Source organism: Hypomesus nipponensis, chromosome 25, assembly GCF_054491055.1.
Source record: "Hypomesus nipponensis isolate SF chromosome 25, ASM5449105v1, whole genome shotgun sequence".
NCBI lineage: Eukaryota > Metazoa > Chordata > Actinopteri > Osmeriformes > Osmeridae > Hypomesus > Hypomesus nipponensis.
Window position 1 is genome coordinate 6,141,532 of NC_140385.1, and position 14,817 is coordinate 6,156,348.

The 14,817-nt window shown below is 45.2% G+C and overlaps 2 protein-coding genes across 2 annotated transcripts in view; one reads left to right on the forward strand and one right to left on the reverse strand.

Moving 5' to 3' along the window:
* Nucleotides 1-214: 214 nt before the first annotated feature.
* LOC146222073 (uncharacterized) lies at nucleotides 215-4,251 on the forward strand. Its single transcript, XM_084692116.1, has 3 exons — nucleotides 215-234; nucleotides 370-428; nucleotides 1,054-4,251. The coding sequence occupies exons 1-3, from the start codon at nucleotides 215-217 to the stop codon at nucleotides 3,906-3,908; spliced, it is 2,934 nt and encodes a 977-aa protein (XP_084548242.1). The 3' UTR covers nucleotides 3,909-4,251.
* Nucleotides 4,252-10,253: 6,002 nt separating this feature from the next.
* LOC146222074 (insulin receptor substrate 1-B) overlaps nucleotides 10,254-14,817 on the reverse strand; it is a 33,560-nt gene continuing 28,996 nt past the window's right edge. Inside the window, exon 4 of the mRNA XM_084691238.1 lies at nucleotides 10,254-13,126. Within this exon, the coding sequence (XP_084547364.1) occupies nucleotides 13,119-13,126 (8 nt within the window). The 3' untranslated portion in view covers nucleotides 10,254-13,118. The remainder of the gene's footprint in view (nucleotides 13,127-14,817) is intronic.

A 14,817-nucleotide genomic window follows, 5' to 3' on the forward strand; every position in this document is an offset into this window, starting at 1 on the left:
CAACATCAATGGCTGCACCTGTGCTGTCGCTAAGCAAGGCTATAAACACCAGGTGCACCTAATTGTTCTCATCACAGGGTACAGAGTCAGTGCAGACACCGTTTGAGCGGCAGAAACTGGGGATAAAAAACACTGACTGGCACCTTGTAATCTTTGTTTGACAGTTTAATAACTGTCATAGTTCCGTGTCGTTTTTTTGTGGTTAATCGCAAGTATGTCAAAGAATCATTTCAGGTAAGATTTTGTATTCTAATGAAGAAAACTCCACTTGCCACTTTAAAGCATTGCATTGCTATGTTTTCTCAAGTGTCAAAAATGTTGTCCGGAAGAATTGTCTGTGTATTAAAATGAAGCGCTTGTGCCCTGCAGACTTATGATTGCGTGCCTCGTGTTATCAGTGTTTGAAGACTGTTCAGATGCTTTCATCAGTAAGTAGCTACTCATGTATTTCAAAGCAAAAAAAGCTAATGGATTTTGTTGCAATGGCTCCTTTATCATAGAGGTCAAATGCATATAATCAATACATGTAAACAGAGCTGCCTGTCTGTTTACACTTATACTTGCATGACTCATGTCAATGTTTGACCAAGCTGTGTCATTGATATGAAACTGAGTTCACACAAGCACATGGAAGGGTTTAGAGAACAAGACTGCAGCTGGCAACGACATCCATGGGTTCATGTGCTTAACATTTAACATGACCAGGCTGGCAGACATGTCAATGTAAACAGAGGCATATATATATATATATATATATATATATATATATATATATATATATATATATATATATCATAAATCATAAGTCATATATATATATATATATATATATATATATATATATATATATATATATATATATATATATATATATATATATATATATATATATATATATATATATATATATATATATATTTAGTTCTCATCTCAGAACCCAACATACAAGTATTTGAAATGTATTCGCCCCCCAAATTCTGAGCCTCCATGGATGTTACGAAATGTAATGAGATCACTTGATCCATTTCTCACTTGATTACTCTCCCCTGGCAGGCAAAAGAAGAGAATTTGCCCAAGTGAAAGGCTCCCCCAGCACAGAGAGCGTGAATTTCTGGCGTTCCCACTACAACCCATACCCGTCTTCTGCTGAACAAACCACAAGGCCAGAGCAATCCACACCAGATGCTGCACACACGAGTACCGAGGAGAACCACCGAAACGGGAGGATCCCGGCCTACCTCCTCAAGGATTTTCAACCGAGGGCTCAGCGAGCAGAGATGACTCCTTGGCCTCCCAATGAACAAGGAGCTTCTCATTCGATACCAAATTTACAAACATCCTTTGTTAAAGGAAGTCCCCAAAATGTCAAAGGGCTCTACAGCTTCACAGGAACCAGACAAATGAAGGCACTCGGTGAGCGTTCTAGGCTTAATGATGTCATTCACAAAAGTTATGAATCTGGTGTCAGGCCTCCAGCCTCTAGGTGGGCAAGGCCTTCCCAGTATGGTGGCTCTCTTAAGGAAAACCCCAGTATTACCAGCACGGACCAGTTAGTCCATGGATACCAGTTTAAGACAAGGACAATTGATGAAAGCGTGGTCCAACCAGTGTCTGGGGCAACACGAACCCACCAGAGAGTAAGATCAGGTTTGGAAGTGTATCCTAATTTGTCAATTGGGGATGATGCAAGCAAATCCATCCCTAACAACTTCTCACCTTCCACTCAACACAGCCCAGTTATGGACACCCATGGCCTTTACAGACACATGCAACCTGCTCCAGACCGTTTATCTTTAACTAACAGTGACAATTCCCAAAGCGTGAACAATCCCACATCCTCCTCTAACATGAATCCACAAAGTGGACCTCATTATAAGATGCATCGGTCTTCCCACATCAATGGAGCTCCATCATCACAAGAGGAGTTCCCGTCTCAACCAAGTCACCCAAAAGTACCCGGTGTTCTCAACCGTGGTTTTGATTCCAAATTTCAGCCTGTGGCCGGAAGATACAGCTTTGGGGCATCTGACGTAGTCCCATCGCCCAGCCCTTCTCCTGGAAGAGACCCAGCTCCAAGGGGACCCCTCCCTGATCGCTTTGCAATGCACCCCTGGGATGGCCACACCAGAGGTATTGGACCAGAGCGCTCATTCTTGACCCCCTTCCGAAGGGATAAGATGGCTGCCACACACAATCCCGGGCGATCCACAAACGTCAAACCCCTTTACAGATTCCAGGGGTCGAACCATCAGCCTCACAGGTCACGGTTGGTTTCTACCGTGGGTGACGTCCAACTGTCACGTGGAGCCATCGACGAGTCCTCGCATAAAAAGTCAATACAGGAGAACCAACATTTTGGTAATACCATCTATGAATATCCGTCGGTATTCAAGAAGTATGGCTTTGGTACGAACAGAGCAACCAATCCCACTCCTGTAAGATCTCACTCCATAAAAATGGAAGGCCTCAATGAACATTCCAGAAATAATGATGCTACAATTCACAAAAGTAATGAGTATGATGTCAAACCATTAGCCCATCTAGAAGCAATGCCTTTCCAGTATAGCAGCTACCCTAAGGAAATCCCTAGTATTGCCAGCATTGACCAGTCTGTCAATATAAAGCATCCGTTTGTAGAAAGTGGGGCCCAACTGGTGTACAGTGCCCCTCAGAGATTAGGTTTTATTGTTCATCCTCCTGTATCGACCGGGGATGACACAAGCAAATCTGTCCCTAACAAATTCCCACCTACTGCCAGTCTGGGTAAGACGGATCCAGTTGTCACCCATGAGAACACCCACAACCCAAGACAATTTGAAAGTCAAAAAAGAGAGGGAGGCGTTACTGCCCCATCCCCTGTGAGTTTTGCCTCTAGACAGTGGGAGGGTACAGTTGCATACCTGACTGATCCTACTTCTATTCCCTACAGAGAAAATGTATCAGAGGGACTTGGCAAAACACAGACTCTCCACAATTCAGACAAACCTGGCAGCCTTCCAATCTGGCAACCCATAAATCACACACAATTATCCATTATGCCCGAATCCTTTACCGCCTCCCCTGTGCTGGACCAAAGTACCACTGACCCCAGAAGCAAGGATGAGATGTATTCACAAAGAGAAGCAGCCCTCGGCATCTACAGGTTGAGGGGAAAGAAACTAAATACGACTGTTGGCCGTGGTCCTAAATTTACACCCAAGAATATCTCTTCTACCCAGAATTCTTTGGAGCTACCTGCATCCGAAACTAGAACAGATCCTAATGCACAGCCTGTTTCTACAGCAACTGACCTTGGGACCCGAAGAGGAACACCCACCAATGCTCTACCAGCTCCCTGGGGACCACAGCCCGGCCCTGAGGCGGGAGTGGCCAACTTTGTGAGTCCAACCCCCGAAAACCCATCCCCTGTCCAAGAGAAACCAGTACCCCAAACTGCTGCCACCAAAATAGTCCCCACATTGTATGATATCCTGTATAGAAAGCCCACAAGTAGTCTAGTGAGAGGAAACCTTGTGAAGGGCAAATTACCAATGACCCAAAATCATAATGGCTCCTTCACCTTCATTAAAACGCATTTTCCACCCATAGTTGGGTTAAACAAGCACATCAACTCTAAGCCTATCCAGTTTGCTGATGTTGCAGGAAGTGCATCTTTCAGTAGCATTAAACCTGAAAAGCGCCCACAAATTGGTGACCCCCTGACCCGGATACACTCGACAACCGACGCCAAAGCGACAGCCAATCAGGAGGGTCGTGCTCAAATCCCAGCTCCAATCAGGAGGGACCTATCATCCAGAGGGTCTTTCTTTTCCATGGGTGGAAGAAGTCCCAGGAGCGTCTCACGAGTCTCCAGGCAGGAAGGGCGTGTTGATGCAGGGAGTGACGGCTGCGTGCTGAGGCCTGGTTAGAGTGGAAGTCGAGCACTGGGCCCCATGATGGTAGTATTGTTTTGAAGCTGCCAAAGGAGATCTGTGACGGGACAGCTGCAATGAGAAAGGTGACCCATCCAGAACAGGGGACCCATTCCTCACAGAGAACTAGACGAGATGTCAGGAAGGCCCGTCACTGAATCCACGAGAAGCCGTTTAAAATATTGGGGGGCTGGAGTTCTTTAGTGGTCATCATGCTTGAATTAAAGCCTGTGTCACCTTACATGCTCATATCCACATGATGTTTTGTAGTATTTATGCATAAATGTTTAGCGCTTCTGAATATGATTGTTTGTTTTTCAATAAAAGTTCATTAAAAATGGCCTGTTAAATGCCTGTGATTTCTATTTTGTATTCATGTTTTGTGAATGCATAACATTTTTGTTGCTAATATGGTTTAGTGTTTTGGAAGTTGGTTACTTTGTACTGACCTCAAAGACAGAATGTTCTGGATGATGGTCCTAGCTCAGCCTAAAATGTAGTCTCCAGAGACCGGCTCGAAAACCAGGACTCCCCTCTGTGGGAAGGCTCTGAGGAATGTAATGATAGGCTTGTATGGAAAATGCCTTTTGCGTATTGTCATGGTGCACATACAACGGGTTGGGAGGACAACCTCAACTTCTGTTGATGAAATTATGGTTTCCCATCAGTTAGGTTCACACAGGCGTAACTCCCCTGTCAAAACCCGCTGACACAGGCCTTCCATCTGCTCTGTGATAATGAAGAGGTTTAAGCATGCTGTTCTTGTCTGGTGGCAGAGTTGACACGTGCAACATGATGGAAAACTTTCAGCCCTTTTACATAATATTGTGACAGTGGCAAGACAAAGATGTATGTAAAGGGATCAAACGTGGTTTGTGTTCACTTGAACCAACATGAACAGAGCAAAGTTAGTGATGTATCGCTGAGATTGGAACGCTACAAATTAATGTCTGATTGTTGGAAAATTGGGAAATGAACTGCAATGTTTTTACACCCAAGTGCTTCGTAGAAGATTTAAGTGCATGTGCATAGTTTCTCCACTAGATGGCACGTGGCCTCTTTAATAAAACCTCAGGGGTGTTCTCAGTTTGTTTTGTCTCCAAGCAGCAGTGTCATGTTAGGTTACCACAGACATGTGGCAAGGCACATCAAATCACCACAGTCCTCCAAGATGGAATAAGGCTGAAAACACTGATTGATTTAATGTTGCATATGTTTGATTTATTTTGTGTAATTTCCCACTAGTCTTACTTATGGTTTATAGTGATTACATTTTCAGATCAAGAAAATGCCCTTATTCAAGTACACAGATTTTGTACCAGCACATTTCAAAATCTTCCGTGTTATGAACCAAGGTGTCATTGTGTTTCTGGGTCAGCACAGTGCAAGACTCAAGTCACATTCCTTACAGTCTCGTTCACAATAGATGACCTTTCACCTTTTCCCAGCCCTTCATAAAGAAATACCAGTGTTCAGCTTGTCCTCAACCGCCATTCCTTTTGCAACATGGAGGGCCCAGCGTGTTTGGGGCAGGGGTGGGGGGGAGAGGGACCTGCCAATCAAGGGTTAAATTGTACATTGTGCATTGGATTCATTCACAACACTGCCCCCCCTCCCCCCCACCTCCCCAATCCCCTTTTTCCCTCCGTTGATAGTCGTGGAAAGTAGAGCAGTGAAGGTTCCCAGACGAGTGCTTCTCAGAGTCCTGAGGACCAGAGAGCTGGGCTGTCGGAAGCTTGTGTCGTTGGTCTTGTGAGCCACGCCTTCCTGATTTGATCAGGAAGGGACCGACGGTTCTTTCAAATGCTCGATGTGTGACCGATCAAAAGGGCTGTGCCTGGTAATATATACTGTTCTCTGTCCAACCGCATATCTCCGTATGTGTGCGGAATTAGCATGTGTGACATCTCTCTCTCTCTCTCTCTCTCTCTCTCTCTCTCTCTCTCTCTCTCTCTCTCTCTCTCTCTCTCTCACACACTCACTTTCGCTCTTCCTCCCTAACTGTGCCAGCAACCCCTCCACCCCCACACCACCACACATGCACACACACCCAACTGTGAGGGGAATTCTGTACCATGTGTCTGTAGTTCGCAAGGAGCTTTCAAGGAAAATAAAGCGTAGAGGCCTCCCAGTCGCCCCCAGCCCCCTCCTTCTTCATGCCCCCTCCTCCTTCCTCCCCCTCTCGCTCCATGTGGCAGTTTTATGTTTTTGAGCCTCCTCCTCTTCTCACCACGCCGTGACAAAAACTACAGAGTAACAGAACAAACTGCGTATGCAATGCGTAAAACCGACATCAAAGATATGATGCCAACTTTTTCCCAGGGGGCGAGCAGAGGGATGTGTGAGAAGGAGTGGGGGGGGGGGGGGGAGAAGTAGAAGAGAAAGCAGGGAAGGAAAAGACAGAGAAAGACTTTTTGTTTGGCTAAGTACACTGTGTGAAAGAAGGAGAGAGCAAGGGGAGGGGAGGAGAAACAGAGAAAGGGGTGGAAAGGGGCCCGCAAATACATAAAAAATGACTGTCTGTAAATCAAACTACCTCCAAAGTGCCAGAAGGATTTGTGAAATGTCCATACTGGTCCAAAGTCCTTGTACCACTGATTATGAAGCATTCAACATATAAGCTTCAAGATATATAATAAAATTCAGAATCCAAAACAAAGAGAATACAAAAGAAAAGCGTAGGTGATTTGATCTGCCAACATTGCTTACAACTTTTCATTGTTTTGGTTTGTTGCTATAACAACATTCACCCCAAAATGTTTAAAGGGAAGAATGTGGAATCATGTTACTGCCAGGAAGTTGTAGAAAGAAAAGTTCATGGAGTTTGGCCTCTAAAATGGAAACCCTGTGCTGGATTTGTGTCAGAGATGGGAAACCGTACCACAGCGCGTTTCTAGAACATCTGGTCCAGGAGCCTGACCTATTTCCGTGTCAAACACACAGCGAACTTCCTGTCCGCCTGCGCTAGACAGGAAGTCATAAAGCAGGAAAACTTCCTGTATTGTTGCCATTATAAGCCTGTGTGGACAGTCTTTTGGTACAGTGGTGGTACAAATCACACGCAACATAATGAAGTATTTCAGCAGTTTTATTTAGATGGAGACGCTACAGAACAAACATTATTGAAGATAATGACCCCATCTGCTCCATGAAGTATGTTTAAAATGTCCAAGCCCTCCATCAATGGGTTTCATTTACATTAAAAACAAACACACCTGTTGCATTTGATGTATCTCTTCTCCAGAGTGTCTGCCAGAGTGTGTGTGTGTTTCTACTGCAGCCTGTGTGTTTCTACTGCAGCCTGAGTGTTTCTACTGCAGCCTGTGTGTTTCTACTGCAGCCTGTGTGTTTCTACTGCAGCCTGAGTGTTTCTACTGCAGCCTGTGTGTTTCTACTGCAGCCTGAGTGTTTCTACTGCAGCCTGTGTGTTTCTACTGCAGCCTGAGTGTTTCTACTGCAGCCTGTGTGTTTCTACTGCAGCCTGAGTGTTTCTACTGCAGCCTGTGTGTTTCTACTGCAGCCTGTGTGTTTCTACTGCAGCCTGTGTGTTTCTACTGCAGCCTGTGTGTTTCTACTGCAGCCTGAGTGTTTCTACTGCAGCCTGTGTGTTTCTACTGCAGCCTGAGTGTTTCTACTGCAGCCTGTGTGTTTCTACTGCAGCCTGTGTGTTTCTACTGCAGCCTGTGTGTTTCTACTGCAGCCTGAGTGTTTCTACTGCAGCCTGTGTGTTTCTACTGCAGCCTGTGTGTTTCTACTGCAGCCTGAGTGTTTCTACTGCAGCCTGTGTGTTTCTACTGCAGCCTGAGTGTTTCTACTGCAGCCTGTGTGTTTCTACTGCAGCCTGAGTGTTTCTACTGCAGCCTGTGTGTTTCTACTGCAGCCTGTGTGTTTCTACTGCAGCCTGTGTGTTTCTACTGCAGCCTGTGTGTTTTCCTCACTGTGACGTGTTTGTGACTAGGGGACTTTTTGGGCCAACTCTAAACCACGCTGGAGCGCACTGGATAGCCCTGTTCTTGGTTTTACTACAAAGTTCAAAGTTCGCACGCAGACACGAACACACACATAAACCAGATGAAGAACTGTCACCAAGCCCAAGCAGCCTGCACAAACCCACCTGTTGTCTTTACCAGATCCTTTCTCGTCCATTTCTCACGGTCTATCACTGCAGCGCTCTCTTTCTCTCTCCCTCCTACTGTTTTTGCATGATAACGACATTTGAATCCCAACAGTGTTAGACACATTCAAATAAAACCATTAAATAGATAAATTAAAGTAACTGATGACTATTGAATGAGTAGTGAATAGAACTGAGTGTCACTAACGAGAGCAGTTCAAGCATAACATTAGCAAAGGGGAGGAGGGAATGTTTTACATATAGTCTACTCATATATTGTCTACTGAAAGAAGTGTGTGTTTCTATCTTGTTTTAGTCTCAGCAATCTTCATCTCATGGCACCCATGATTTCTGATGCTTTCTCTTTTCAATTTCCAAGGTTTGATCCGAAAGTTGACATTTTGAAAGTGTAATCCTGTAATCCTTTCTTTGATATTTATATTGTGAGGTAACTTGCCAACTGCAATTTAAAATCTTGGATTGAATGGGACTGCAGCTTGTTACGAGTATGTCTTATGTCTCTCCAGGAATATTTATATTTATCTTAACTACAAGTTATTTATGATGGCAGATTTTGAGTGGGAGGCTTTACTCTTTGGTTTTTATTTTATAGAATGTTGGTCAGCCTGATGAAAATAATACCAGAATCCAACTGCCCTTTTCCACATTTAAATGTGCGTGGAGAATCACATCAGCCTCTCTCCTCTCCAGGTTCATGACATCACAGTCTGTCCCTATTCTTGTCTGAACTCAATGTCCTCTACCTTGCTTCGGCACAGTCCCCCCTCCCCCCCCCCATCTCTCTGGCATGATTTACTGGGGACAGATCCCAAGCCACCAATGCTACAGTGACTGGGCAGGGGCACTGCTACGACAGCTCCACAACAGAGGCAAGGTGGCAGTGGGATCCTAAAACCCATCCATCCTTTCTTTCTTCTTTGTGGTGCATCTTCATTTCATAATTTTCCCCCTCCTACTTGCCTGTCTCTTTCTCAATGAAAACTCCTGTCTTGTCAGGAGTGAAAACCAGGCCTCTAATGCAGGCAAGTTTCTTTTACAGATCTGTTACTAGTGCTAAGCTATGCAAACTAAACAGAAATAAGAGGGCTTTATATAACTATAATAAGGAACTGTCTGCCAACAATATTTCAGGTAGAACCCTTTTTAGGTCAGACAGAACTATTTAAGGTTCCAAACCTGAATTGAAATTGTAACCTTTAGTAGTATTCCAACTGCCAGAAACCAGATATAAGAATACGGTGGGGAAAAGCTGTTAGATAGGTGACAGAGGGTGAAAACTGCTGCTTATTCACGTTGAGTGCAAAAACCGGGTTGAACGGATCGAAAGAGGAGATACATGCAGTGGCTTTCTTACAGTCCTCAGGCGCGGGCGTGGGGGCACCACCTCGGATATTCTAAAGGTGATGACACGTGCCTTTTCCATCCGCTCCGCTCTCCCTATTCATGCACGGGACACTGAGAGGACGACACCTGTGTGGAGCCCCTGCAGGTGCTCCACAGGTGTCGGCGCTCATGCCTACTCATCCTCCGCGGAGGTTCGGGGCACAACATCCACTGAGATCGAGTTACTCAGCCATCTGTGAGGGGAGGAGGCGAGGACGGTGTCAAAATGCTGCCGGTTTTCGGACGGGGGAAGAGAAAGAAAGGAGCAGGCAGGGCGGAGAGGGAGTTTAAGATGTGAGGCAGATTTATCCTCCCCAGTAAAACGGATTGAAGTGAGTTGAGAGAGGTGGGGTGGTGTGTCTGACAGAGGGGTGTATGTGTGTGGAGGGGGAGGATGGGGGTGTGTGTGTGAGGGGGGGGGCAGGGGGTTGAAAGGGAGTGCCATTTGTAAGGCACTTGCAGTGGGTCATAAACTAGTAAGTCGAGTGATTAACTGTATTGGCCACTAGCCACTGTTGAGTGGGAATGATGTTATCAATAATGATGACTAATCACCTTCATGAACTTTGACCATAACCATTCTGTTATCTTTGCAATGCCACTTAGCTAACTGCACAGGCTGTGTGTGTCGTTACATGCAAATGTGAGCGCTGTCCTCCTGCCCCATGAAGCTGGGACTGTGACAGGCACTTTGCTTATCTGAGAGAGTGGCTTTTCTCTCACGTGAATCCATGCTGCCTCACAGACCCCTGTTGTGGAGGGTCATGATTGATATCCACCCAGGGAGAAGTCTCCGTGTCACTCACAAAAGAAAACAACACGTCTTTGTTGTTCAACTGTTTTTTTCTTTTTTCTTTGACAATTGTTTTTCTTTTTTTCTCAAGCAACAAAGGTGAAGTTGTCTACATCACAGGCTAATAGAAATCCCAATTTTCCATTCGGGATCATCCTTGTCAAAAGGAAAGAAAGCTAAAGATGAAGGACATGTCATCCAGTCCCCTTTGAAAAACATCACAAACCCACTATCAATGCACAGGAGAACAATAGCGCAACTTCAGTTCTGCCAAGGATACATATCCTGTTCAATCCCTAGTCTGGTTAAAAAACCTGTTTAGACTGAGCTCTCAAATCAACTTCATTCATTATACGTCATTGTCAACATAAATGTTCATATTAACACAACAGTTCTATAAACAAAGTAGCTATCATAGCCAATGTAAAGAAGACACTCTTGCCTGTTAGTCAATTCTTCTTAGTAGACTTGAAGAGAGACTTTGCTCACAGATTCTTGTTTGTGAGGTGCTTTTATATCATGTTGAATGTTGTTTCTGTCTATATGCATGTCTTCTTATAGCAGACAAACTTTGGTTTAGGAGCTAAGTTGAGCAAAAGATTTTTATATAAATTGGTTTGACGCAAATGACCGATATCTCCAGATTTTACTGATGTCGCAACATTTCCCCAGGTATCTGGCCACATTACAGGTATTCACTGTGTGTTAGGGCGTCTGTGTCCACTTCTGCCTTAGGTTAAATGCCCAGCCAGGCTATCAACCTGGAGTGGAACACACCCGACACAGTGTGGCCGAAGACCGGGCTGTGTTTCCACTGCTGCATGAGCCACCATTAAGGGTAATAAGTCAGACCAAAGATCCCAATCAGCTTGTCATAAAGCTGCTTTGTTTCCCTCTGGCCCCTTAGTCACGTGACACGGGTGAGAAAGTGCATGAGGTGATCCTGGCGGGCAGGCAGACAGGAACATAGAAAAGCGCCTTAGTAGGCTCATGTAGTAATATGTGATGGTTTTCCTTCTGGGGGTAGGCAGCTTCCTCCTTGTAATTATGAATCAAGATGTCCAACGGTACATGTATATTTCAAAATGTGTAAAAAGTGAAACAGACTGTGAGGCAAGACGAGTCCCTAACAAGCTGCTAAAGAAATACAAGACAGCAGACAGGGTGACAACAGCTTTTAGAACCAGACATCAAAACTCAGTTGTTTTTTTTGTTTTTTTGGGAGACCTGTATTGTCTGAAAGAACCACAGCGTAGTTATAGTATCAGTTGTCTGGTCTTTTCGGTCGTTTTCCTTTCCTTGTGTTTTGGCACTGGGAGCCCAGAGATTGAGTCCTCCATTTTGGGGCAAAGCAAACAGCACCAACCCCATAAAGCCGGGACCCTTGGTCAAGTCATTTCATGAGACATAATCATCATTAACAAAACCTCAACTAAGTACCTTTACAGATTTGTACAGCCGCATGGGGAAAAAATAGACAAGCTATATTCTGCACAGATAGCCCTAATAGTGCTAGGGAGAACAGGGGCAGACACATACAAGCAGACAGGCACTTTAGTGCTTATGCATAGCAGAAGAGTATAACATCAGAAAAAAACAAAACAAAGTTCTAAACAAAGTTGGGAGCCCTGTGACAACATATTGCGAACGTTCTCAAATCAAGCGCTGCATTTGCTACTGTTGAGTAACGTCACTAAGGCTTTCTGTCTGTACAGTATATTAAACCATGTCTGTTCGTGACTCAACACAGTGAGGATTAGCAACTCGGGACATGCAAATGATTTGAGTTTACGGAGCTAATGGTTCAGATGCTAATTGGATTGGCTGGGATCTGTGAGGGGTCTTTCTCTGAGCTGCGGTTAGCAGTGCTGATGATTTGCCTATACAAGCAAAATGTTAATCTGAATTAACACAATGCTTACACTAATAACACCTTACCTTTTCCAGTAATTCTAATGAGAATCTAGCATAGTCTACTATCACATATAGCGCATGGCTAATTTGACCTAGCCTATGTTAGCAAAATGCTAATCTGACCTATTTTACACAAATGTCTGTGTAGGCCCTACTTGCCTGTGCCAAAGTAGCATACCGTTGTTGTCACACAGACTCCATCATGAGAGCAAGTTGGAAACCTATATAGATGTGGGCAGAGAACTTTATGCAAGTGAGGGGGAAAACATGGGGGATACATTTCTTTCATGAAAAAACAACAACAAAAGAACATCACATTAAACTGACAAAAAATAAAGCTAAATCTCTAAGTCAATGCAGCTGATAGCTAACTAACCTTATGTTCATCGTTACCACTCAACTTTATCACCAATAATACGGTAGGCCTATGCAAGTACCAGTCCTTTCTTTGTTGAGATAACATGTGGTGGAACAGTTTTACTTCAAAAATGCACACCAAAAACCAAAGCTTCTTCAATTTCATTAACCAATGCCAAGTTCTTTGTCAAATGGCTACAATCAAAAACATAAAGGAGGCACTTGAGCAGACATATACTTGTATATGTTTCATTATCATTCTCTATATTTTTGTCACAAGTACATTGATTGGATGATTGGGTGTCATTTGAGAATCTAATTTGAGAGTTTGAGAAAATGTGATTGGCTCCTGGTCAGGCGTCGAATCATGATACTCATTTCTGATTGGTTCTCAAGTGCTCTCGTCTTACGATAAGAGCAGCCAAAAGTCTTTAGCATATACATCCCTATTGGTTGTTACAACCAATAAAGTGAGAGTGAAAAATAAAGATAAGTCATTTCAAAGTGCTTCTGGGGCGTGTCTAGTCGGCCCCCTCCCTCGATCCGATTGGCTCGTCACTTAAGGATGTGGAGGAGCTCATAGGGATCGCCATGACTCCCACCATTTCCCATGATTCCACGGACATCAGCATTCTGAAAAAAGGAAAATAAATTGTAGGGTGGAACATTGAGTTAAAAAGAGAACAGGATATGGAGAAGGACCAAATATTATGACATTTATCAACTCACTAACACACGTATCAGTACTGTTATTATGATCAAATGTAGAATACCAATGTGCGCTTATCATCCAGCAAACATTGGGATCATAAAGCAAATATACAGTGAAGCCCAACGGAGGTGGGTATGGAAAACAGATAATGGGAGAGAGAGAGAGATGAAGAAAGAGAAAAGGGAGTGGGAGAGGGCTGCAATGCTGAAGCTAAACACATGGGTCAACGAGGAGGGAGAGGGGTGGGAAGGGAGAGGGAGGGGAGAGAGAGGGAGGGAGTGGAGTGAGGAGGGAGGGGGAGGGAGAAGGGTAGGGAGAGAGGAGGGGTGGGGAGGGAGACGGATGGGGAGAGAGAAGGAGGGAGCGGGGTGAGGAGGAAGGGAGAGGGGTAGGGAGAGAGGGAGGGAGGGGTAGGGAGAGAGGAGGGGTGGGGAGGGGAGGGAGAGGGATGGGGAGAGAGAGGGAGGGAGAGGGGTGGGGAGGAAGAGAGGGACGGTTGGGGAGATAGGGAGGGAGTGAGTCGTGGGGTGGGGAGGGAGAGACAGAGGGGTGGAAAGAGAGGAAGGGAGGGGTGGGGAGAAAGGGAGGGAGGGGTGGGGAGGGATAGAGGGAGGGGAGAGAGAGGGAGGGAGACGGGTGAGGAGGGAGAGAGAGGAGTGGGGAGGGTGGGGTGGGGAGAGAGGGAGGGGAGGGAGAGAGGGGAGGGAGAGAGGGGTGGGGAGAGAGGGAGGGGTGGGGAAAGAGGGAGGGGTAAACAAGTTGGAGTGTCGTTTCAGGGAGGGTTTCCAGTGCTTCACACATCCCTTCATACAACTGTGAAACTGGGTTATTAGGTAGAAAAGGTCATAATGTGCAGCGTTGTAGAGCTTCACTCACAACACATTTCATTGTTTTGGAACCAGCTGTACATTTGATAAAAGAGGAAAGGGTCGCCACGACAGACCAGGATATTTAGGCTACACGGAAGCAGGGGGGGGGAGGGGAGGAGGGGTGAGGAGAGGGCAGCAAAACGGCAGTACCGTTCCAACTCTACACCCCCACTCCCACCCCAGCATTACATAAAAACTCAATATCAATGGGGAAAGTCCTTTACAGTGAGGTGTGGCCAGTTTGTCTACTTGCCTTGCGGTTCTGGTAACACCTGGTTCACACGATTGCGTATTTGTACTGACTGACCTGTCAGTGCGATCCTTAAGTACAACAGGCGGTTGACTGTACTTTTTCAAAATGGCCACGGGTGGGTTTTACAGCGCTGAAATACGGACGTAAAAGTAAAACCTCCAAAATGTTTTGCCTTAGGAAGTCTGGAATCTGACTACCATCTTTGGAGCACACCCACCTGTGCAGACAGTCCCATGAAAAGACACAATAGCGTAAACCAGGCGTATGACTGACAGAGGATGAGGCTTACAACGATGCTGTGTTCAACAGGTAGAGAGGCCTGCTTAAGGGGCGGGGCTTAAGAGGTAGACATGCCATAGTTTACTGGCACCCTGACACATCAATTCCCCAGAAGTGCCCTTTAATTTGGATTCCATTCATGAGCGCTCAGCAAAAACCCATATTACCAGAAAGAAAAAGAAAAAAAAAGAAAAAAAAGTACACGTCTCCA

What these genes read in the sequence shown, in the direction of transcription:
- LOC146222073 (XM_084692116.1), top strand. Translation starts at nt 215, where the DNA reads ATGTCAAAGAATCATTTCAG. An exon ending in ATGTCAAAGAATCATTTCAG is followed by an intron (nt 235 to 369) that starts GTAAGATTTTGT and finishes TGTGCCCTGCAG; the next exon opens with ACTTATGATTGCGTGCCTCG. An exon ending in CTGTTCAGATGCTTTCATCA is followed by an intron (nt 429 to 1,053) that starts GTAAGTAGCTAC and finishes CTCCCCTGGCAG; the next exon opens with GCAAAAGAAGAGAATTTGCC.